The following is a 24872-nucleotide window of genomic DNA, read 5'->3' as shown; positions in this document are numbered from 1 at the left end:
TAATTTGAACGAGTCTTGCAAAATCCAAAAATAAGGTAAAAAGAAGAAGAAAAGTAGTCATTTTGGTTCGTTATTGGAAAAGTAATTGTGTGTGAATATTCAAGTCTTCCTCAAGTAAACCAATTACTAGTTTTATATTTCCAGGGTGAAAGGTCATAAACTTGGAGTTTTTTTCTTTTCTAAGTGGAGATATGCATCTATATCATGGAACTATTTTGCTTGAAAATCAATATTAATAGCCGTTCGTGGAAAAATGAAATCTATTAGTAAAAATTCCATTAGGCTGCGCGCGTCTAAAATAATTTATTTAATTTGATAAGATGACTTAGAAAAGAAACACTTTGAATTCTACTCTCTAATATGATAAATATTTTTCTCTTGTTTTTAAATTTTATGCATTCGACTACAATAAATCTATATACAGTTGCATTAGAGCTTTAGTAAATCTCAATTATAGACCCATATATCCGATTCATGCAACCTCTAATACATAAAAAAAAAAGTCGATTGTGGAAATAAAATATTAAATCGCGAAGTTTTAATTTTTCGCATTTGTTCGTTCATTCAAAAAATGATTTTGTCCTTTTTAACAAAACAACAGAAAAATCAAAATGCATCATTTGGTAATAAAAATAAATAAAACTTCATAGTATATAATATTTCCTTATAAGATGGCTACAATTTAACCAATTTCATTACTGAAATGGCTATCATCCTCATTATTCCCAAAAAATCATACCAAATTATTCAAAAGAATTCAAAAAACTGTGATACTCACTCATGCAATGTAGCCATTCATACTCAGCCAAATTCAACAAATGCAATCTTCATCGAATTTGGGTTTAACCTTACGATGAAGAGTTTGATGATCATCTAGAATCTGATATTCCCCAGTGAGCTCCTCCCCTCTCCTTGCCTCCATCTCCCAATCAGTCCTCATCAGCACCACCATCATCGTCACCATACACGACCCCTGCGCCGCCAGCAACCCGATCCACAGCCCGACAAACCCGATCTTGTAATAAAACGCCGCCACCACCGCCACCGGCATTCCGACTCCGTAGAAGCACACTAAATTGATATTCGCCGCGACGTTGGGCCGGGCCGTGCCCCTGAGCACGCCGCAGCCCGTCGTCTGCGTACAGTTCCCGAGCTCGCAGAGCCCGATTATCGGGAGGACTAGCGTAGTCAGCCGGATGATGTCTTGATCGTCGGTGAACATTAGCGCCCATGTGTTTCGGACTGATACGGCGAAGAGGAGGGCGGCAAGGCCGAGGAGGAAGCTGATGGAGAGGCCGACTAGGGCTGCGAATTTAGCCCGATCGGGCTGGCGGGCTCCGATTTCGTTGCCAACCCGAGTGGAGAGGCTGGAGCTGAGAGAGGATGGGAATGCGTAGATGAGGGCTGTGGTTTGGATTAAAATCCCCATTGCGGCGACGGCGGGTTTGGGGTGAACAAGGAGGCCGCAGAGGAGGATTATTAATTCATACCACCACCATTCTAAGGAGATGGAGATGCAGCTAGGGATTGATAAATCGAGGAGGGGTTTCCAGCCGGAGAGGGCTTGTTTGGAGAAGCCGAACCATGTGGATTTGTGTTTTCCGGTGAAGAAAAGGAAGGAGAGGAGGAAGAGGAGGGTGTTGAGGTTGGTGATGGCGGAGCCGATGGCGACGCCGCGGACGCCGAGGCGGAGGCGGTCGACGAGGAGGAGGTTGAGGGGGAGGTGGAGGAGGAGGGAGGCGGCGGCGGAGAGGGTTAAGGGGAGGGTGATGGATTGGGAGCGGAGGTAGATGCGGAGGGGGTGGAGGAGGGAGAGGGCGAGGAGGTCGGGGAGGGAGTGGAGGAGGAAGGTGTGGGCTTGGGCGGCGATGGCGGGGTCCTGGCCGGAGAGGAGGAGGAGGGGGGTGATGTTTAGCCAGAGGAGGGAGATGGGGAGGGAGGCGAGGAGGAGGAGGAGGGTGGCGCGTTGGAGGGTGAGGCCGAGGAGGGGGAGGCGTTTCGCGCCGAAGGATTGGGAGCAGATGGGCTCCATGCCGGCCGCGAGGCCGGACAGGATGGAGTAGCCAGTGATGTTGGCGAAGGCGACCGCGAGGGCGCCTCCCGCGAGGGGGAGGGGACCGAGGCGGCCTAAAAAGAGGGTGGAGATCACGGAGCGGGAGTGGAGGAGGAGGGCGGTCATGAGCTGAGGGAGGGCCAGCCGGAAGAGGGCCGCGGCTTCCTTGACGAGGCGGGAGGCCGCGGAGTCATGCTTCTCCGGTGGTGGAAGGAGGGGGTGAGTTGATAATGAAGGGGTGATTTGAGGCATCATTGTTGGAGAGGGAATTGGGAAGGAGATGGAAATGAGAGAGGGAGGGGTTAGGGTATATATAGGGCTCAATTTTCATTTACCAAAACTTATTTAGATTCTATGTGGTTATAAAGTTTGAGAGAGAAGCTTTATCTAGTGTTTGTATGTATGCAGCGGGAAAGTAACTGGTTACGCGTTCTCTGAATACGTCACCGCATTTCGAAAAGTATAATCGCACACAGTATTATACGGTTACCAATTGTGTGTTAAATTTCATAGAATTAACTAGGAGTAAGATTATGAGCAATATCACTAGATTATGTTCATCTCGCTCAATTTTACTACTATGCTCTAATGTTGCAAAGTAAAAAAACAAATAATTTGCCAATTTGGTTGTGGAATGATCCATATTAAGAATGTTATTGATGCTTGTTTTTACTAGGATGAATACATAATAGCTATCAGGATCATTATATATTAGAGCATTAATTTAGTTTGTAAGAATTATTTAAGAAGACGAAATAGTAGAGTATATGAAAATAGTGTTATAATTTTCGGTAAATTTATTTTTATTTTAATAAAATCATTGTAAATATGTCATTGTGTCCAATACAATATATTGACATGCTATGCGATATATTTTCTGAAGTGTGTTACGTATTCTTCAAATACGTAATATCCATTTTCAGAAATAAAATTTTGCACACATTATTCACTAATAATATTTCAATCACTTTTTCTTTCTAGATCTCTCGTATTATATCATTTTTACATTAAATGCATGCTGGCCACAAACGAGATTAGGTGCAACTGTTGCCATTTTTTTCATATTATTTGGAATTGATTCGATATGTCAGTGACGAATTTTATAAAAATGAATAATTAAAATGGAGAATTAATTTTGTAAGTTTGGACAAAATCAATGTCATTTGAATTCATAAAAGTTAAGTATAACTCAATTGGTATTCACATTTCAAAACGGTGGGTGAATCGGATTTCAAAACGGGCCAAAACGCAAATGGCGTGAGAGATATAAAGAAAAACTAGAGATAAGTTTTCGCCACCTAATCTTATCTCATGATCTCTAAAATTTGGAAATATAGTAATAGGGAGGATGTATTAATATGATAAACCTTTTTTTATTATTGTGACTGTCATATCATCATTTTAGGCTTTTAGATATGAAGATTGTGTTATTCTAAAGTTGTCATGTGGCAGCTAATTTTAATTAAGTTTAATCATTTTAAAACGCCAATGGGCAAAATCTCATGTTCCTGATCTTATTTTATGAAACGATACCAGATTGCAGTGTTATGCATTGAATGTTGCAGTGGTACCACCACGATTTTGCAGTTTACATATTTTATTTTTTGTTCCAGATGTGGTTATATAAAACGATACCAGATTGCAGTGTTACCACGACAATTTTGCAGTTTACATATTAGAGCATCCCCATCCGTGCTCTTTGGCAAGAGCACGGATGTGGGCCCGGATCCACTTTTATTACTTTTTTACTCCCTGCTCTTCCCCAAGAGCACAACACCCACATCCACGCTCTTCTGCAAGGACATGCTCAAGGGTCCCACCATTCTATTATTCAATTTAAATAAAAACATTTCCACAATATTAAAATGCATTAAAAATACCCGGAATACTATTACAAATTACAAAAATTAAAAATTACATAATTAAAATCCTAAAAATAAAAATACATAATTAAAATCCAAAAAAATAAAAAATACATAATTAAAAGCTAAAAAATACCCCCGTGGAAGGCTATTCCTCTAGCCCTATCCCCAATGTTATTCGGAGACCCCGTATGATTGTCAAATGTGAATCAAGTTGCTCGGGGGTCATATTTGACCTATCGGCCAAATTGAGTTGGGCCAAAAGGGTCCACAACGAGTTGGTGGGGGGTTGAGGTGGCACAAAGGGAGCGGGAGCAGGAGCGGGGGCGGATGGAGTCGCCTTCTTCCTTCCTTGCGGCCGGCGTTGGGAACTGTTCGGGCCGGCGTCGGGGCTATCCAAGTTAGCTCCGACAAGCTGGCTAGCCACCTCATCCTCGCCGGCGTCGGATGGGGATACCGACCTCGACCGTTTGCTGGAGGAGGATGATACGCCCCCTATACTTCGGATGCACACGCACCTCCTACCAAGCGCTGAGGTACTTGAATGGTTTGTAATTTAGGGATTGGTAGGTCGCCAAGGCGGCACTGATGATGTCGAGCTCGCTCCTGCCGCTCCCCGTCGACCGCTCTTCCTGGAGGTAATACCCCTGGAACTTTTGGATTTCTTCGTTGGCTCTGAATATGGCATTGCGCACCATACTCTCATTGCGCTCGATGGTTCCAGCCAGACAGTTTTCATTGTACCGGCGAGAGACGCGCCACCAAAACCTATCCCCGCTTTGGTTCGTGCCTATATCCGGATCTTTGGAGATAATCAAATAGGCTTTGAATAATTGATCCATCTCCGCCGGAGTGTACGCGGTGCGGACACCACGAGGAGTAGGAGTAGGAGTAGGAAGATGATGAATTTGAGAGCCGCCCTCCCTCTCGATCTGGGTTCGGGTGCCCACCCGTATCGCTCATCGGGGGCATCTTGGTCATCCACCGAGTAAGGCCGGTAGCCACCCGGAACTTGAGAACCTTGGGTTTGAGGAGGGGCCGAAAATTGCGTTTCCGGACTAGGGAATGGTTGTGAGTCGAACCATTCGTGGTTCCAACCGCGGGAGTCAGAGGGGTGATCGCCGGAGCCGGACATTTTTTTTTGTAAGAGTGAAAGATTGAGAATTGATAAGAGAAAATGAGAGAATTTAGATGAGAATTGTGTAGTGTGGTGTGAAATTTTGGTGTGGAAGTGGGTATTTATAGATGAAATGTGAATTTTGGAGAAAAAAATTGATAAATAAATTAAAAGTGGGGAGAAAACGGATATTATTTATTGGGAGTGGGAAAATATTTTTTTATTTAAATTGATTTTTTAAATTAAATTCAATTTAAAAAAAGAAAAATCGAATATGCCAACGGCTTTGCCGTTGGCATCAAACGCGCCACGTCAGCCTGCTCAGCGGCACGAACATGCTTGATGCATCGAGCAGCGCCGTGCCAGCGGTGAGCAGCACACCGCTGCGCCGGTGGCATGGACGCCGTCCGTCCGGATGAGCAGCGCTGCGGATGCTCTTACTCCCTTTGTCCCTCTGTAGTAGGAATACGACTCAACTACAGAGGAACAGAGGGAGTACTTTATTTTTTGGGGATAGAGAGTTGCGTTAAATTTGGGAAATATTCTAAATTTGACTCAACTTCAAATTTTCAGGTATGACTAAAATGCTCACGCCTGCAATTTCGAATAAGGTAAACTATAATTTGCACTCTATATACGAAATTTAATCATAAGCGTCTATATAAGAGATCTTACGGCCTATATTTGTGGTACGGTGTCACTCTAATATCTATGGTGTCACTATAGTGCCCCTATAGTAATATCATTAATTCATAATGATATTATCGTAAATTAAAGTGAAATCGAGGGGAAATAGGTTTTTATGATAAGTTTTCGATGTTGTCATGAGATACTAACGTGACAATATTTTTCCTACTTGGGATCCTTTAAATTTATGTGCCACTTTTAATTTCTTTAGTATTTTTCAAATCTTCAATATCAATTTATTATATTTTAATTTAAATTAAGTTAATCTAGTTTTGTACTCGTAATTGTAGATAAGGTTCAACCAATAGAGTTACATAATTATCTTTCAGCATCAAGAATTTCCATAGAATATTAATTTATGAATAATTAATGTTATGAAATTAAGTAAATATATTAGTATAAAAATATAAATTATCATCGGAGTCACCTTAAATGGTATAGTAGTATATTGTGTATTTATTTATTACTTCACTAAGCAAAATGGGTTGCTTTTTTCAATGATGTGTCATATTTAGGCTTAAAACAAAATGAAACCAATTCAAAGTCATTAATCGAAATATTGGAAACACATTAAGTCAACCCCAAATGGAAACTTGTGTACTAATATTCTACGCCGTCTGAATTAGTGTATGAAGTCGTAGTTGCACACTATTGAGATGTCATAAGTTGGTTGTTTAATCGAAGATGAAAAATAAAAATAATCCAATTTAAATATTTTGAAATCGTATTGAGTAAATGTCTCATGCTCAACTCGAATGTGCCACCAAAGGTTACAAAGCATGAATGATCTTGTCAAAATATTAACAACGACGAAGGGCTTCAATAAATGAGACCGCACATCGACATAGCCCGCTAAAATCTAACATTGTACCCCCCCCGTCCCTTGCTACGCGAGACACTCTCGTTTATGAAAAATAATACTCTCTCCGTCCCTTGCTAAGCGAAACACTCTTTTTTACACTCATTTTTTAAAAAGTGGAGAGAAAATATAATAAAAGAGAAAATAATGTAAGGAATAGCCCTCTCTACATTATTCTATTTTTTTTTAATTTTAATTTCTCTCGACTTCAACTATTAAAGGCGACTTCGAATTTGCCATCGATGATGATAAAACATAAATGGTCATGTTCAGATATTAACAATGGGACTCATGTGTGATGATATCCATTCCTAATAAGATTTGGTATCAAATCTAACAATGTTTGAAGTGCTCTTTACGTATTATGTATGCTTCAATGAACGATTCTATACTCAGTCCTCGTGTTACTAACCTAATGCAAGTCAATGAAGTAAGCGCAAGTGGATGGCCGATAATGGTTCACTCTCAGACACACTAAAAATGTTATGGTCCATACACAAACATACACTGTTGGCCAAATTTCGAAGTACACAATTTAAGGTTTTAATGCTTTGGTCGTATAAGCGTGTAGAATCATTAATTATATTGTTTTTATTTTCAATTTCGTTTCTAAGACTGGATATTTAATTCCCATCTAATAAATTAATTCCACTAAAAAACATAAAATCATTCTTGCGTATTACTCTCTAGAGTGTAGTTATACATGAATATTAAGGACTGTACATGAAATTATTTTAATAGGGATTATACAATTAAATCACTTGTATGAATAGAATATGACCCATCAACAATCTTCAACAAAACACCAAAAGCGAAAGCGATTCAAATACTAATACGACATCGTTTGTCAAAGCTTCTTGAATCGTATGTGTCGAAAAAGAACATTATAAATTATTAATAAATCTTAAAAGAAGACAACGCAGGCTGACTTGCATCTTGACAATCATATCACCCAACGCTAATTTCTTCGATTACTAGAAGATACTCCATTTTTCTTTTTTAAGTTTCCTATAAATTATCTCCTAATTAATTATTATTCGTCAAACAAACAAGAAACAAATTAACTAGTAACTAACCAACTCTCTAATTAAGACTATTAGGAAACATCGAAAATGTGGCATTTCTCATTATGCTCGTTGAACATTTCTAGCTTTAGTTTGTGTGGCTAACCTATTTAATTTTAACATATTGAAATCTTGTGTACAATTTGTTTTATACACATCAATTTACATGTCATCTATTTTATCTACTGTAAAACATTAGATGAAACATTAGAATATTGTATATTTAAATATTATCAAACTGAATGCAAACATTATATGGGGCTTCAAATTATCTCTCTTTTTATTTTTAAATAAAATATTAGCTTTAACCATAAGGATAAAGGTAATTTGTTCAAAGACAAAATAACCGACAATTAAAACAAATAAAGAAAAATAGAATCTATCTTGTATACTAATCTTATCTCATTATCATCTTAATCAAAGAGATAATGATGATTAATTAATTTCTTCAACGCTTTCGTTTAATACTGCGCCCATTATTAATAATTCTACTAGTAGACTTGTGGTCAAATGATTTCGACTCATTCTTTTCCTAATTTAATGATATGAACAAACTTTAGAAAAACAAAATCTGCTGCATTTATTTTAAAACGAGAATCACACGCTACACATGTCACTCCTAGGGGAAAAAGAAAGATCTAAACGTGTAGAATAATTGTAAAAGTTCATCACTAATTTCATGTGTACGTCATTTAATGTATGAGCCTTCTATTTATTTAATTTACACAATATTGACGTGGTGTAAAACCCTTCCTCTATTCGGGATCAAAATCTCCTACTTTAACTTTCTACGAATTTAAAGAAATATAAAGATAAATAAATTGAAAAAATTACTTGTAAAATATGAGACATACCTTTATACAATAATAGTGGAGTAGTATTTTTAAAAACAAAATGTGCATAGAATGAGATAGTAAAATAGTAGTATATGGTTATTTATAAAAAATAGTAAAATTAATTAAAAGTAAAACGGGATAGTTAATGATAGACATTCTAAAATATGAGATATTTAATGACGGACGAAGGTAATAGTAGTAGTAGTTAGTTTATTCGGTGAAGGTGGTCGACATATGTCTTTGGATCACAATAATCTTGGATTAATTGAATTTAAGAAACAAACTATAATTAACTTTACACATACTTGATCTAGTTACCAAAACAATATGCATATGAGAGATTCTTTTGAGATAATTACTAAAAAATCTGTTCAGTTAAAGTTGCACTGAGAATATTACTTTCGGCGGATGGAGATTGACAGATAACATCGTGATATATACTACTTGTTTGTTTCAATATTATTGTTTTTGTAATACTTTGCTATTTTTTGTTACATTCTGAGCTGTTTCTGTATTTTTAGATTGTCGCATCTTTTTTTTATTTTGAGCGTTTCGTAAAAAATAAAAAAGCAAAACAATATGCATGTGCAATGTGCCACACATGAAAATCTTCCAACAAATTAATATGCTTTCCAAAATTTGTTGGTACTAGCCATATTATATCTTCATTATTATTTAAATTTTAAGCCAAATTAAAGAGTCCTGATCTCGAACAATGCTTTCCATTGTGTCACCGAAATTCCAAAGCAATTTAGCAATTAAGAAATAATAAAGGAAGCGTAAATCAAGGAGGATATATAGAACTAGAAAACAAGGTAGCATGTGCTTGGGCAAATAAAATTGATTTGCTAAATTAATGTAGGAGAATTAATTAGAATCATCTAAAGAAATGCCTTTAGTCTTAGACTATGAAAGCTTCTTGTTCATATCCACTAATCCAAAGTGATATACAGCAAGAACAATTAATAGTTACCTTTGTATTGTCATTTCCCCACAAAGATAGCTAAAAACAAAACTTTAGAGTTGTCATCTTCTCATACTTCATAACAAGAGACAATTTCCATTTTTGCACGTTTCATACGTTAGAAAAGACTGGCCATGAGATGCGAGAAAGCAAAGTAGAAAGAGCGAGTTTATACTTGATGCTGCTCGTGCTCGTGCTCGAACCCCAGGCATGTCGTCGATTGTAGGAAAAACTTGGATTTGAGGTCTTCATTGTATTTTCATGGAATATATCAATTTATTTTACTATTTGGGTTTGAATCTTCATTTTTAGTGATGACACTTCACTTGATTTTAATAAGTCTATTTCAGGTTCCTTTAATCACTTGAAATAATTAAACTATTGATAAATGTCAATGAAGTTAGTGATTAGAATTATTATTATTATGATTATGTAGAGACGTATAAATATGTGAAAATGAATTGAAACAAGCATGAGCTTTACTCAGTTTATAGACTACTATCCTGGTTTAGAGGCTGCTTATCATATATAAATATTTTATAGACAATATCAAAATAAGTACAAAGAAACTATAAAACGATAATATTTAGGTCTATATTATGTTTTATTTAACTATAAAAAGCTAAGGGTGTTTGATACATAGGAAAAGACTTGTTTTAAGAGTTTATTGAATATTTGATACATAAGAAAAGCCATTTTTTAAACTTCACTTTTGTATCATACCATTTCTCAATTTAAGTATCAAACGGTTAAACAAGATTAGTCGATGAATCACACGCATAGCATAAATCATAGGAACATTGAGAATCTTGGTGGAAGAAAATAGAAGCAAAATGTTACATTCTGTTAAGTCCAGATGCAGAAGTTGAATATAACAAAGCAATGTGCACACAAAAGAGAGATATAGCTAATAAATGTCATTGGCAAGGCTGGTGAGCTGCAGTATCTAGCGCATACCTTCTATGGAACAATCAAAGTTGCAGATGGAGGCAATCAATATTTTTCTCATGCCCCGGGTGATTGGCTGCATTGCAGTAACAAGCAGTGGATCAGTACATATATATGCATACCCGGAAGTTCAATTATAAACACAAACACAAACACAAACACAAACACAAACACAAAATGAAAAAAGCCTACCTCCCAAATCTATCGGGCGGGGGGCTTTCTCCATCACTGTAAGCTGGAGATCTATCGCGAGCAAAGTCATCAGGGATAGATGCCTTCTCAGTTTTCTCTCCTTGAGGACTTACACGGGGGTCACAATCATACCCGGGACTTTCACTCTTTCCTGGATTCAGGCCACTGCTTATATCACCATTGGACCTCTTTCTTTGAGGGCTTAAGCTTTGTTCATTGTTGTGATCAGTAGTCTCTCCCTCCTCCTTCTCAGGACTTGGACTCCGCTCATGATCACGTCTATGTTCCCTTTCCTTCCTATTGGGGCTCCCTCTTTCCTTCCTATCGGGGCTCCCCCTTACCTTCCTATCAGGACTCTCCCTTTCCTTCCTATCTGAGCTATCCCTTTCCTTCCTAATGGGGCTCCTCCTTACCTTCCTATTGAGGCTCCCCCTTTCCTTCCTGTTGGGGCTCTGGCTACTCCCACGAGTATAGTCAGGACTTGCTCGCTCTCTGCGATACGGGCTTGGGCTACGGCCACGACTGTGCCCATAATCAGGACTGCCCCTCTCTCTCCTGTACGGACTCTGAGATCTTGCCCTATCATAGCCTCTCCTAGGTGATCTGTCACGAACTCGGTCAGGGCTATTTCCGTTTCGCCTATCATCATCATCCTTGATAGCAAATTCAACCGTAATAACACGATCCAACAATTTGCTGCACAGCATACACAAACAGTAATTAACCACATCCTCAACATTATTTTACAAGAGAAAGCTCAGTAGAGAGATATGCTAAAGTTCAAGAACATAATATATCTAGTCTAAGTCTAAACTCACCTCATGTTAGTAGCATCCAAAGCTTTTGATGCATCTTCCAGAGATTCAAACTGAATAAACGCAAAATTTCTCCTCACCCTTATATTCAAAATTTTTCCGTAAGGATCAAAATGTCTTTCTAAATCTCTTGTTCTTGTATGATACGGATCAAAGTTTATGACAAAGAGGGTCTTTGAGGGTCTTGTGTTAGATGAAGTTTTTTTGGAGCTTTCTGGCCGCCTGCTACTCCGTTCTTGCTGGGGCACAAAAGTGGTGTTAGGAATGCAAGCATTTAATAATTGAATAGAAGAATAAAAAACATATACTAATAGCTTCCCAGAGGAGATTCAGCAGAAATGGGCATATTACCTTGGTCCACTCAACACGAAGTCGACGACCCTTCCTACCAAATTCAATTCGGTCAAGTGAACGAATTGCATCCTCAGCATCCCTTTCATCCTCCATGTAGACAAAAGCAAAACCTGATAACAAAAAAATGTTCAAGAGCCTTCTCTTAATATCACCAATCCTTAAACTATTTAGTGGAGCCAATTGTGGGAAACCTCTTCAGACGTATCTTATGATCCATCATAGATGGACAAACCCATTCCATGTTGCCTGGTAACATTACGAAAAGACCTGCCCTAGGTACCCAAACTATTGACCAGTTTAATCAGTAACAGACCTTAGCCAACGAAGTGAGCAATGTCAATGAACAACTATCCAAAGGTGGATGTTCCATTACAGCACAAGGTAAAGTGTGTGCCTTCTCTGACTTATTCAGCTGCCTCAACTTCGAGGTCTGCGTGTAACGTGGAAAAATGTAGGTTGGGCTAAAGTCATGAGGAATGAAGTCAAGAATGACACATGAAAATGCGTGATGGTGATGTCATGGATGATCAGAGAGCTCTCCTAGGAAATTAGAAGAGGATGCTTGTCACTGTCAGGAAATGAAATGCAGAGGAAACCCTTCCATCAGCTGGGAAATGTATCGATATTGCAATGAGATCCTGCGCCAAAAAATCAGTTGAATATTGGGGGGGGGGGAGGTTCTCAGACTTAGAAAAGATATATTTTGCTTATTTTAAAACATCCCAACAGCCTGTAAGGCAACAAAGCATCACTTTTGTCGCCCACGTGCAAGTTCACATGGTATTGAACTGAAGTCACTTCAATGAGCACAGAGACCTCCCAGTGCCTAGTAACCACAGCCTTCTTCCACTCCATTTGTCTTGTCAAAAGATGATTACTGATCTCTACTATATTTTATTGACGAATATGAACACTTACCTATATATATGTATACTATACAAATGAGCTCATAACTGATATACTCTACTATGTAACTACAAAAAACAGGTACAAAACCTTGTAAATATAAGAAACTTACCCTACCATCACTCTGTCACTAGTCATGAAAATATCAACGTAATTGCTAAACGAGGCAATTTTTCACCATATCAGTTCTTTGTCTGGCGTTAGTCAGTCTCTGCAGTTCTTATATCATAACATTCCAGCATTTATACTCCTCAGAGGAAAAGAAATCGCATGGAAGTGATATGTTAAAGCAAACCCAAGCCCTTGTGGATACATTTGCTTCTCCAAAACACAGTGCAAATGACTAGTAGTATTCTACTATCCTTGTGGATTAATAGCATTAGCATATAAGTAGACACCAACTTTAATTACATTTAAACAGAAAAGGAAGCTACTTTTAGACATAGATCACCTCCACTGATTTCACAAAGCCAAAAAGAAAATTGACTTCTAATTTTAAACCTGCCTAGAGCTAATAAGATCATGCCAAAAATTATACTATGCTTTAAGAGAACCTTGGATGACCATCAGAGAACCTTAAATGTGTAGAGATGAAGGGTTATTAATGAAATAGGTTTATAAAAAAGAATTTCATTGGCTAAAATCTAATACTTTGGCAACAAAAAGTAAAAACTAAACACCTCAGACTTACCAGACTTCATATCAACCCTGTCGACTTTCCCATATCTTCTGAAGAGTCTCTCCAGATCAGACTGCCGAGCATCATACTCGAAATTTCCACAAAAAACTGGTCTCATTGCTCTTCAATTCTGATATACACAAAGAAAGACCACAATTTCATAATAGTAAGAGACAAATTTTAAAATTTACAAGCTTCACCACAATGTTTTATTGCATATGAATAATGAACATCACCAGTACCAAGCTGCATTTGAGAAAAGCTTTAGGTATTATTACAACTACTTCAAATAATCAAAGATCTGGATGAAATAAATTATGAAGGCTTAGAGGCTTAATGATGTTCAGGTTCACACCAATAAAGGTACTAATTTTAAAATTTCAGAACACAACTTTTGTATTGGATTTGATACAACTACAGAAGCATATATACTAGACGAGCTAAATTTCTTAAATTTATCAAATCAGCTAAATGCACAATTCAAATACAATCCAAACCCACAATCATTCTTCGTTTCAAGGAGCAATACCTCCTAAATTCAATAGCAGAAGAAGAAACAAGCGCAAATATATTGAATTTAAAAACCATAAAGAATTTGCTGCTTATCCAAAAATTAAACATCGCTGAACATTACTAACATTCACAAAACATGTGATGCAGTATCAATTTTTCCCCAAATATCCCATACCAAGACAGAAAATACTTATATAAAACAACGTGCGAGAGCAAAACCGACAGCTAAAAGGGCTCACAGATCCGGGTAAAAGATAAATCTTTACAATTAAATCTCGAAATTCCGCACCTCTGGAGAAAATCGAAACCCTAATTGCTGCGATTGCGAGCTCTCGAAGAGAGAAAATGCACCTTTTCAGCTAAGAAGTCGTCAGCTAAATACAGTGATTATACTCAGATATTTATATTTGGACCAGGGGCTTATTGGTCATTTTGGTAAATCATCCAAACTCCAAAGGTCCCCAGCATATAATGCCTTGTTTTTATTTTCCTAAATTTTAAAGTTGGGATTGATTTTTTAAAAAATACTAGTAGTTCCAATTCTTTAATGAAATTTATCCCCAATCTTGAAATTTAATACATTTATTTATAATTTTTAATAATAGTGTCAACATTATCCCATTTTTGCAACTTAACAATTATATCTCGATCTTTTTTCTATCTATCAATTTTTATCATTAAAATTTCATTCCAACAATGAAATCATGACACAACGGTGTGGCCTATTTTAGTTCTCTAAAAATAAAAGTATAAAAATATAGTAGTATTAGTTTTTTTCAGAATTATCTGAAAATGATTGATTAAATTGGAAAGTTGAAAAAATTGGACTACAATTGATATAATTATTAAAGATTAGAGATAACTTTTTGAAAAAATTATTAAAAGACTTGATTTATTTGATCATTAACGCTTGCGATAACAATATATGCAATTTTTACTCATCTTTATTATACTGCTCCTACTAGATTTATAGTTTAGTTAAAATTTTGGCTTAATTTTTTATTAACTAATAAACATAAATTTAAAGATCATGGTGTATAATGCTGAAAAAGGTTGATTTGACATTTAACATAAAATTATTATAATAATAACATATAAATTGATATTGTTAATAATTCTTGAGGTAAAAATAACAAACAAAGTTTTTTTTATCGAATTTTAATTCATTCTATATAGTGAACAATAGAGATAAATCTAAACTATATATGTATTGTAAATTGAGGCTAAAAACCACTAAAAACTAAAGTTCAGACTATTCTCCAAGAATAACTAGCAATTTGTTGTAAAAGATTATTACACACGTCCATATAATACATACCATTTAACTGAATTAGGTGACAATCATTAGTTAGTAAATAAAAATATTAAGCATTACATATAACTAAGTCAAATTTCCATTACGTTCACTAGTTTAAAAACAAACATATATATAAACTCCCCAAAACATTATTAACAAAAACAGAGAACATTATTAATTATTATGGTGACTGAGAATGCATGCAAATTACATAATTGTTATTCCTAAAACATGTAAACATCAACAACAGCCTCTTCTCTACAAGGTTGATATCGATCCTTTGAGGATGTGATCCTCTTGAAATGAGGCAAGCAAAGACTCCAGAAAGTCATCCTCATTTTGCTGCAACAAAACATAAAATTTATATGTATATAAATTCATAAGTATTTACAATAAAATAGATTGAAGTGATAAAAGGAGAAAAAAACATACCTCATGAGCAGGAGAAACAGCATTCATTTTATATGTGCCAAAATCAAGAGAGTTGGCAAAACCTTCCTGCTAGTTACATCAAATGAAGAATAATTAGATAAGTGAATAAACAGAAAAAGATTATTAAATAATTAAGAGTATCATATGTTGAAAAAGTATACTAATTGGCATACCTCATTAGTTGGTTGAAGTGCTGTTCCATTGAGCTGAGAAGAGGTGGTAAATTCTTGAGAGTTACTGAATTGGTTGCTTTGAATCTATATTAATTTGTAGTTTTCACAAAAAAGGATCATGACATATATAATTTCATATTAAATCACCAACAAAAAATAGGCTTTAATTCAAAAGCATGTTAATTAGTGAGAAAAATCAATAGTAATTCTTGCCTGGTTCTGAGGTTGATCCAAAAAATTTGGAACATTTACAAAGCTGTCCCAGTTAAGCTGTTTTCCATAAAGGTTCGAGCTTTCGCCTCCATTATTCTGCGGTGAAAATGAAACAAGAGTTAACAGAAAAAAGGAATTGAAATTTCATATATAGATATGGGCTAAAGAATGAACCTGTGGTTGGTTTTGAATGGTGAATTGACTCTGCAAATTTATGCCAAAAGAGCCTTGTTGAGGCGACAACAATTCGAGTTCAGACAGATCAAAAACTGGCATATGATCAGATTCTTGAGCTACCAAAGGCAGAAAAGGCATCTCATAATCTGCAATAGCATTACACAGTTGATCCAAATCATTTGCAGCAGCACTACTATTGCTTTGAAGGTGATGAATAGTAGGATTTTGGAAAGCATTGGATGGATCTTCTAGGGCTATATTGGAAGGGTTGCTAAGTATCGTGGTGCGGGGGGTCCCACAGTAGCCCTGCGCGGTAGAGTCATGATCCTGACAAGGTACAAGGTTTGGGGTTGGGTTCTGCCAGCTTCCCACATTGGGGAGTAGTCTTGATTGGGTGGTTATGGTGAGTTGTGAAGTAGGGTTTTGATAGGTCAGTTTGCTCAATGTGTTGGGCATTAGGGTTGAGAGTCTTGGTGATTCAGGGTTTAGATAGAGATTCCTGCTAGTTAAGCCCTTGTGTGAGGACCACGACGAAGAAGACGAGTATTGTATTTTGTAGCTTGCGTCCGATACTCGCCTTAGGAAGATCCTGTATTTCTGCGCAATCGAGAAGTTATTACATTTAATAAAATTGGTAAAAAGGGACCGTTCGTATAATATACACCGTTGCAAAGTCATACTGTTGGATTTTATGAGAGCTAGATACGATCGCATTTATTGAAACGTATCCGATACGTGAATAGGAACAACCAAAACCCTACATCCCGTATAAATAAGCACGGTATAATAAAGACATCAACTTAAATACTTAGTGAGTCACGGATTTTATCACAAATTGATTTTCGGATAAAACATCGCTATTATGCTAAATAAATCGGACCGTACCAAGCCCGGATTAGCACTTATAACATCTCCATTCTTGACAAGATATCTTGAGATTCACTAATTAACCTTTGGATTTGAGAAGCTCATAATCAAACATACAACCCAATGATGATATGGGGTTACTTAATTTATAAACATATATCTAATACATCAAATATGGTTATCTGGGCATAAAAAAAAAACAAGAACCTGCAAATGACTTGCTACATTTTCTCTAGTCATCCCAGGAACATTCATCACTTCAAGAATTTTCTTTGGAACAGCTCCTACACATGATCATTTCATCATTAATAGCAAAAATTAAACCAAAAAAACATTGAATTAAAATAATGAAACTTACTTTCAAGACCAATACTTCTAATAGCTTCCAAGAACCGATTGTGCAGAGAATTAGTCCAAACAATTTTAGGTCTTTTCTGTGAGTAAGATTGAGAATTTTCCCCATTTTTGTCCTCACTCCTCTCTTTCTTAGGTGATTTTCTCTTGCCATCATCATCTTCATTCACTGATTCATCTGAATCAATACATTTCTGTCTCTCCTCAAAAGCATTAGCTTTTTCTTTCCTTTTCATGGCAGCAAATTGCCACAAATCCTTCAAATCATCAGGTGTTATTGGCTTCATAATGAAAAATGCAGCACCACTCTCCAAACCTTTCAAAGCTACTTCCTCTTTGTCATCTGCTGACATCACTTTGAAAACACACACACACACACAAAAAACCATTTAGTCACATACACATGCATAAATAATTCAGCAATATTATGAAATTTACAAACTACAGGCAGGTTGAATTCTTGTGTTATAGCTCGTTGCAGCTCGAATCCATTCATATCCGGCATGTGCACATCCGATATGACCAAATCGAACACGCCCCCCTTGATTCGAAGCGTGCATAAGGCATCATTTGGATGCTTCACTGTCACAACTGTTGCAAAAAAAAGAAAAAATTTCAAGATTGTGAAAAGTTAGGGTTTCCCCTTTAGAGCCTTTTAGATGCTCCCTTTTTTTATATATATCTTTTTGATTTAAAGGTCATTTAGAGATTTATGTACATATATATAGAGGGTTGGGCTTACCTTCATATTTGAGCTTCTTGAGTATAGCAGCAACTATGGCAAGGCATGTTATGTCATCATCTACAACCAAAATACTAATGGTATCATCAATTGGTGAATGGTTGGTTGGTGGAAAATTACTTCTTCCCCTTTCCATGACTTTTTTTTCTTCTTCTTTCTTTTCGACAAATTGCTGATGAATGCAGTTAGTCAACTTTGTAGATGTGGTAAAGGTAATGATTGCAATCAATAAAAATGACTATATGAAGCACTAATTTATATAACTTGTCTTTTTGTTTTCTTTTGCAACTTTTTCTCTTTTTGTAGTTTGTGTGTGAAAACTCAATTTGAGTGCCATTTGTGAACCATACTACGGTTGGCTTGATTAAATAATTAATTATGGCCAAATTGGAATAAGTTTGAAATTAAGAATGGGATTAATTCGTTTTGGGGAGATTTAAATTTTTCATGATGTGATTAATCTAGAATATCTGTGTCAAATAATCACATTTAAAGCTACTTACCAAATAATGCAGGGTTCATTTGTAGGCCTTCTTTTTCTGAGAAGATTTTGAGAATTAATAAAACTTTATTGTATTTAATTATAATGTGTCTTTCTTCAGATTTTTCCATTACATATATTATGAAGTGTTTAAATATTACAAACACCTCCTTTTCAAGTTTTCCTCACAATTACTAATTTAATTGGACATTTCATGATGTGAGTAGTATATATAATAATAGAGATAATAGTATGTGTATCAACGAAATTTGATTATGATTTTGCAACAAAATAGCACTCCCTGTAAATTATCATATTTTCATTTTTACAATTGGATATCCATAATTTTAGAGGCAATTAATTATGCCTTTGTATAAATGAATTAGTTTTGCCTATGGAAAGTTATAATTAATGATGTTTTAGTATGTAACAATCTCATCACTAAATACATGTAAGAACGTAAAGCCAATCCAAGAAGAACCAATTAAAAGATTCTATTTAATTTATTTAACCATAAAAAAGAACCAATTAAAATTAATAAAAAGAACCAATTTCTATATTATGAATATCATATTCAAATATCTCCAATTGTGCTACTATACTACTCATAATAACAAGGAATTTTTTACTAACTTTAAATTCTTTCTTATCATCAATATAAATAAAAATAACATTGTTGATAGATCTTGACAAATAAAAACCACAAACTTATATATGCTGGCCTTTATTATGAAGCCAAACTTAGATAAAGGATATGAACATCATGGTTCTAAAAAACTGGCTTGAAGTGCTCATATATTAGCCATAGCACACCACCAATTACCGTGTCTCGAACCAAGTCTCGTGCAACGGAAGCAGCCCACCCACCGCGCTCTTTCTTCCCAGCGAGGTCCCTGAAGCGCAAGTTCCCTGTGTCCGACACCAGTGAGTATATGACTCCATTCATGTGCCCCTTACCGATCACTCCAACCACGTTCACACTCTTATTCACGGCTTTGCTTCTTTTCAGGGACCACGCCAGAAACTGGATTCATGCGCGTTTCGTTTGCGTTTGTCAATATAGTTGGAAGCAGAGCATTTGATCACTGAAGAAATGGTTACGTTTGAACTACTTACTGTATCTCGCTCGTGTATGAGAGGAGGCAGCAGCGACGGGTATGATAAACTCAGCTGCTCGTACAGCTGAAAGCTGCTGTCACCACCGGTAGCTTCCTGAAAGGGTAACCGACATCTACAATAAGGATTCATTTTAACCGACATCTGAAAGCTGCTGTCGCCAATGGCTTTGATATTGAAACGAAAGTAAAGATTCGATTGACAAACCTCCACCGGCTTAACGGATGATGTCATTCCACGAAGAATAGTGGAGACGAGACTTAGTTTTTCCTTCCATTTCAGAGAATTCCATGCCCTTTCAAGCTGAAAAAGGATGACGATAACAATTCAGATTTCCTTCAACCAACAGAATCAGAATGGAAAGAAATCAAATATTTCCAACAAAAAGAATGGCAAAAAAGGAGTTCTCACAGTTATCTCGATAGGACGATCCCCCAAGACTAACTGAGCCCCAATTTCTTCAGCAACCTTTCTTGCAGCACGAAACTGGAAATTCGAAATCCACAATGCAAACTTGCTCAATCAAATTACATTCACAATATGATTTATAAACCTAGGAATTTTTTTACCTCATTACCAAAGGGACGATTAATATCTGAAGATAATTTGGAAGAGAACGTAGCCAAGAGCAACCGTAGTGCTAAAGCAGTTTGCCCACCTGCCATGTAGGAAAACAATAGAGAAGATGATGGTGCTGAACTGGAAAGTAGGCAGAGATCGCAGAAAAGAAAAGGAACGGGACAGTATAATGATTGAACAAACACTCAAACTATATTTCTCGACAATTAAAACGTAGGAACATAAATGCCATTTACAAGAAGCTACTGACAGACTCTTAACTGAACAACACGATGAACTCAAACTATATCTCTTGACAATTAAATTGTAGAAAGATAAGCCCTATTTATAATAAACTACTGACAGGCTCCCGACTGAAACAACACGATAAAATCAAACTATATTTCTTGACAATTAAAACATAAGAAGGGACAATCTCTATCAGAAAACAGTCACTCAATTTTCAAAATACGAAGTCATGCATACGAACCTAAGTTGATGCTCCGGCCAATGGCGCCAAAGAATCCAGTCCCGGTGAGAGAGAACATGCTCGATCGTAGCTGCTGATTCTGATCACCATTATCTGGAACATACATGATCCCAGCTCTGAAACACAGCTCTGCAACAGCTGAAGTAAGCCATAGTTTGGAAAATCAAGCATGGTTCTTAAAGAGCTGAGACTTTCCCCCAAATTTAGGTAGATGAGCATAACAACATCCCACAATCCACAACATATCTTGATTCAACCAGATCAATAACAGCCATTGAGGCATTAAAAACGAATATAATTGGGGGGAAAACAGTTTCCTACTTCAACAAAGCTTAATTGAATAAAATCAATAACAGAATTGAACCCCCAAAACTTGCCTGCTTCTGCAGAGCTCAACGACGACGTTTTGAGGGCTAACGGCTCGAATAACCCTTTCAACATCAGATGCTGATTCCTGGGAAACGTGGGTAGTCCCAATTATCCAAATTGCGTCGGGCTCGACAAACTCGCTTCGCCAGGGCGGAACGGCGCCGTATTGGGGTTTCGTGACGAGGACCAAGGTGCCATTTTTGGCCAAATCGAGTAGCTGTGGGTGGGATTCGGCGATTGCGGCGGTGGAAATTTCGAGAATCTCCTTCTTGAAGTTGAAGGTGGGAGGTGGGGAAGGGATGACGGAGGCCGCGCGGCATGATAGTTGAACGGTGGAGATTGGAGCGAGGATTGGGAATGGAGATGGTGAAGCATTCATGCTCAAGAATTCCATGGACACAGAAACTGTTTGATATTTTGTTTGAAAGATAAGTGCAAGAGTGTGAACCTCAAGTCCAAAATCTCTTCTTTCCTTTTTTTTCTTTAATCAATATGAAAAAAGATCAGATTTTTATTTTGTTATTATTGTCGTCATTTTATTTTGTTTATAGTTTCCATCATTGATATCGTAGCTTAGTGATAAAATATTTCTTACGTCAAAGTTTGAGTCACATAGAAAGGTATGTTAAGGAATGTGTATGCATTGTAATTCATCAACAAAGTCCAAAGATTACTAAGTTTGAGTCACAAGTCTAAATCTAAAATAGTGACGTTGAAGGAGCACCAATCAAATTTTTATGATATACTTCCCGCTTGAATTAATAAGTAGCCGCTGGCTTATCATTTTTGACGTTTGCAATCTTGTACTATTAGAATCTATGTAACATCGTATTATTTTGGAAATATGTCAAAGTACAAAGATCCCTTTTGCAGTAAAACAGAGATAAAGTTGATGTTAGTTATGTTCGGCCTTGCTATATCATTATGCTTACACAGTTGTTTATAGTACTTTTTTTTGTACTTGGCATTCTACCAAATATCTTCTCTTCTTGGTGATTTTTGAGTTTTTTTTTATGCTTCAACACTTAGCTCATTCATCTCCATGATCTCGCGCGTTTTTATGTATTTAGAAGCAAATTTTGATACCAGTAACAAGAAAGAATTACTACTAAAATTTAAAATGAACTGGAGTAGTTAATTTGGATACCGACACGATCCAATTATATTCAATAACCGAATAATTCAGAAATACAACAGTTGGAATTGGTAGGTATGCCATAGTAATACTCCTACTATTCTATTCTCTAGATATTTAGAGATAGAAGAATAATGGATCCCACCAATCTAAATAACACCCAGATACAGCAGCAAATAATTCCAATAATCCAAAAAAACAAAAATTACACTTGGGCACTAGAACATTAGACTATCGAATAATCAAACAAGACAAGAAAAATCCTAATGATATTTAAATGTTTATGAGCTGGAAATTAAAAGGAGGAAAGTGAGAGTGTCAAGTGTCTGTCCCATCCGTGTATTTGCGCGTTAGATTGAGAGCAGTGAGTGAGTCAGTAAGTCAGAGTGAGCCAATCTTATAATACAGCTAACCTTAAACTAGTACAATAGATTCTACCAGAAGCTGTCAGACAATTTATGGCCCCACGATTTTCCCGCGCCTTTTCTTTCTCTTTCAATTCCATCATATGCATATATATATATATAGATCCCCTTCTACACGTTTATCCCATGTTTCCGAATTACAAAGCCTAGCTACCAAATCCAAACCTTCCCTTTTTCAATATTTCCCCCAAATTTCGAATGCATGGCTGCTGAAGACGCCTCCATCCCGCCGCCGCCCGCCGCCGCCTCCCCAAGATCCGGCCGCCACCCCAGCTACCGCGGCATCCGGTGCCGGAGCGGGAAATGGGTGTCGGAGATCCGGAAGCCGCGCCAGACCGCACGCATTTGGCTCGGGACCTACGCCACCCCCGAGATGGCGGCGGCCGCCTACGACGTGGCGGCCCTCACCCTCCGAGGCCCGGAGGCCGCGGTCAACTTCCCCGGCCTCGCCCCCACGTACCCGATGCCGGCCTCCTTCTCGGACGAGGACATACGGGCGGCTGCTTCCGCAGCCGCCTCCGCCATCGCCCCGCGGAACGACGGCCCCGGCCTGGCGGCCGGGGCCGCCCAGCCCTGGGCAGCGTCGTCGAGCAACAATGAGTTTGTGGACGAGGAAGCGCTATTTGGCATGCCGAAGCTGCTCGACGACATGGCCCAGGGCATGCTTGTCAGTCCTCCGCGGGGAAAGGCCACCGCAGAGGACGAAGGGTGGGCAGAGGATTACTCCAGAAATGACAATCTCTGGAGCTACCCCTGACTCCTCTGGTGTTATATTATATTATATTATATATGTGTGGATCCGGGAGCGGGGCGGTTGGGCAGCCGCCAGCTCTGAATTTTCCGCCGCCGCCGTCTCTGAAATTTTCCTCACACAGCCGCATTAAACTGTGGCTTTGGTAGCGGCCTGCTTTTATGAATAAGAGCTGAGGAAATGTTAAATTTGAGTGAATATTAAGGAAAATTATGTATTACTGTTGGAATCTGTTTGAAGAAGTGCTACATAATGCTGTTTTGGGCAATATAAGTATATCATTATGATTGTATTATAGCTTTCACTGTATGTAACTTAGTTAATTAATTGATATTATTAATTTTCTAATTTGTATAAAAATCAACGTCGATTAATTATATTATATTTATTAATGATATGCCAATAATATTCTTTGAGTTATTAGAATCAAATAAATGTATAAACCAAAATAAACAATAGTCTAACATGAACTTAAACAAAATTAACAGTGATATATATAAAAGCATGTATCAAAACATTAGAGTAATAAAAATCTTTTATAATCTACTCGCGACTACTCTTTATTTTTTAGTTTATCTTAGTGGAGCATTTTAGAAACCAATTAAGAATAATTTACTCTTCATCATTTAACGATATATGGTAGGATCTTTCTCCATTTATCTTTATACTCCACAAATGAAATCACAATTACTTAATTTTTTTTTAATTAAAAGTCAGGTCCATAAAATGTGACCTTACTTTAATGAACGGAAATAGTATTAAACTGCAATATAGTACATAATGATGAATTGGTTGTGAAGCATGTAGAAATCATGAGTGTTGCAAATTCATTCAACGAAACCATTATGAGCATATCTTTACAATTTAAAAGCTGAAAATGATCTTATTTATATATAAATAAGACATAAATAGTGAAATGTTTTTGGGAAAAGTTCCCAAATCAGTCATCTAGAAAATAATGAGATATGTGTTCCAAAGGCTGCTACACGACAAAAAGCAGCAAAATCATACTTGTTCCACTCTAATTAAACTCTTTAAAGCGTGTGTGCTTTCTATTCGACAACAATTTTCTCCTTTTTTCCAAAGCCATAAAATGCAATTACTCAATTTATTAAATTTTATTATTAATAAGTGTTTGGTTTATAATTTTACAAACCAACTATGCTGGGTTTGGGTTAAGAATTATTGGAAATATGCTTCTTCCTCCCTCGCACATCTCGATCCTCAGTGATAGGCCTACCTTTGCTGGCAAAATCCAATGCGAGAAAAAAGAAAATTGAGAGTAAAACATAAAAAACAAAAAGAAGTCAGAAAGAACTTTCTCAAGAAGGAAATTATTATGTCACTCTTTTATTGGGGGCCCTTCAAGTATCCCATTGATCAGCACGTGTTTCACGCGTTTCTATAGAAGATTTGGCAGTTATTAACCGTTAACCCGCGGGC

At 37.0% G+C, this 24872-nt stretch overlaps 5 protein-coding genes across 9 annotated transcripts; 1 reads left to right on the top strand and 4 right to left on the bottom strand.

The window, feature by feature from the left end:
* Window positions 1-811: 811 nt before the first annotated feature.
* On the bottom strand, window positions 812-2308 carry LOC121779290 (protein DETOXIFICATION 49-like). Its single transcript, XM_042176597.1, has one exon. It carries the CDS (start codon window positions 2306-2308, stop codon window positions 812-814), a length of 1497 nt encoding a protein of 498 aa, XP_042032531.1.
* Window positions 2309-10201: 7893 nt separating this feature from the next.
* On the bottom strand, window positions 10202-14221 carry LOC121779634 (serine/arginine-rich splicing factor RS40-like). 5 transcript variants are annotated; one of them, XM_042176984.1, is made up of 6 exons: window positions 14139-14221; window positions 13349-13466; window positions 11749-11861; window positions 11401-11636; window positions 10583-11278; window positions 10202-10466 (listed from the first exon to the last, which is right to left on the bottom strand). In XM_042176984.1, the coding sequence occupies exons 2-6, from the start codon at window positions 13452-13454 to the stop codon at window positions 10448-10450; spliced, it is 1170 nt and encodes a 389-aa protein (XP_042032918.1). In that variant the 5' UTR covers window positions 13455-13466; window positions 14139-14221; the 3' UTR covers window positions 10202-10447. The 5 variants fall into 5 exon arrangements, with proteins under 5 accessions (XP_042032918.1, XP_042032922.1, XP_042032920.1 ...); XM_042176988.1 differs by having other exon boundaries at window positions 11943-13466; window positions 14139-14171; XM_042176986.1 differs by having other exon boundaries at window positions 12065-13466; window positions 14139-14171.
* A 1183-nt stretch (window positions 14222-15404) lies between these two features.
* LOC121779289 (two-component response regulator ORR24-like) lies at window positions 15405-18240 on the bottom strand. Its single transcript, XM_042176596.1, has 9 exons — window positions 18105-18240; window positions 17801-17953; window positions 17367-17717; window positions 17216-17292; window positions 16139-16738; window positions 15965-16060; window positions 15752-15835; window positions 15579-15644; window positions 15405-15488 (listed from the first exon to the last, which is right to left on the bottom strand). The coding sequence occupies exons 1-9, from the start codon at window positions 18238-18240 to the stop codon at window positions 15405-15407; spliced, it is 1647 nt and encodes a 548-aa protein (XP_042032530.1).
* A 913-nt stretch (window positions 18241-19153) lies between these two features.
* LOC121778168 (traB domain-containing protein-like) lies at window positions 19154-21592 on the bottom strand. The gene is made up of 7 exons (XM_042175467.1): window positions 21127-21592; window positions 20750-20865; window positions 20271-20359; window positions 20113-20187; window positions 19909-20004; window positions 19702-19797; window positions 19154-19609 (listed from the first exon to the last, which is right to left on the bottom strand). Exons 1-7 carry the CDS (start codon window positions 21510-21512, stop codon window positions 19355-19357), a joined length of 1113 nt encoding a protein of 370 aa, XP_042031401.1. The 5' UTR covers window positions 21513-21592; the 3' UTR covers window positions 19154-19354.
* Window positions 21593-22725: 1133 nt separating this feature from the next.
* Window positions 22726-23705, top strand: LOC121778491 (ethylene-responsive transcription factor ERF025-like). Its single transcript, XM_042175853.1, has one exon. It carries the CDS (start codon window positions 22881-22883, stop codon window positions 23433-23435), a length of 555 nt encoding a protein of 184 aa, XP_042031787.1. The 5' UTR covers window positions 22726-22880; the 3' UTR covers window positions 23436-23705.
* The last annotated feature ends 1167 nt before the right edge of the window (window positions 23706-24872 follow it).

This window comes from Salvia splendens, chromosome 19 (genome assembly GCF_004379255.2).
Source record: "Salvia splendens isolate huo1 chromosome 19, SspV2, whole genome shotgun sequence".
Lineage (NCBI taxonomy): Eukaryota > Viridiplantae > Streptophyta > Magnoliopsida > Lamiales > Lamiaceae > Salvia > Salvia splendens.
This window is presented reverse-complemented; position numbering and strand designations above follow the sequence as displayed.

Coding starts and splice junctions, on each gene's coding strand:
- LOC121779290 (XM_042176597.1), bottom strand. CDS start 2,308: ATGATGCCTCAAATCACCCCTTCATTATCAACTCACCCCCTCCTTCCA.
- LOC121779634 (XM_042176984.1), bottom strand. CDS start 13,454: ATGAGACCAGTTTTTTGTGGAAATTTCGAGTATGATGCTCGGCAGTCT. Junction 11,862..13,348: donor CAGGGTTGATATGAAGTCTG/GTAAGTCTGAGG, acceptor TTTTGTTATCAG/GTTTTGCTTTTGTCTACATG. Junction 11,279..11,400: donor TTGGATGCTACTAACATGAG/GTGAGTTTAGAC, acceptor TATGCTGTGCAG/CAAATTGTTGGATCGTGTTA.
- LOC121779289 (XM_042176596.1), bottom strand. CDS start 18,240: ATGGAAAGGGGAAGAAGTAATTTTCCACCAACCAACCATTCACCAATT. Junction 16,061..16,138: donor CCATTCAAAACCAACCACAG/GTTCATTCTTTA, acceptor TTTTCACCGCAG/AATAATGGAGGCGAAAGCTC. Junction 15,489..15,578: donor CTGTTTCTCCTGCTCATGAG/GTATGTTTTTTT, acceptor GTTTTGTTGCAG/CAAAATGAGGATGACTTTCT.
- LOC121778168 (XM_042175467.1), bottom strand. CDS start 21,512: ATGGAATTCTTGAGCATGAATGCTTCACCATCTCCATTCCCAATCCTC. Junction 20,360..20,749: donor TGGCCGGAGCATCAACTTAG/GTTCGTATGCAT, acceptor CCTACATGGCAG/GTGGGCAAACTGCTTTAGCA. Junction 20,005..20,112: donor ATCGTCCTATCGAGATAACT/GTGAGAACTCCT, acceptor ATCCTTTTTCAG/CTTGAAAGGGCATGGAATTC.
- LOC121778491 (XM_042175853.1), top strand. CDS start 22,881: ATGGCTGCTGAAGACGCCTCCATCCCGCCGCCGCCCGCCGCCGCCTCC.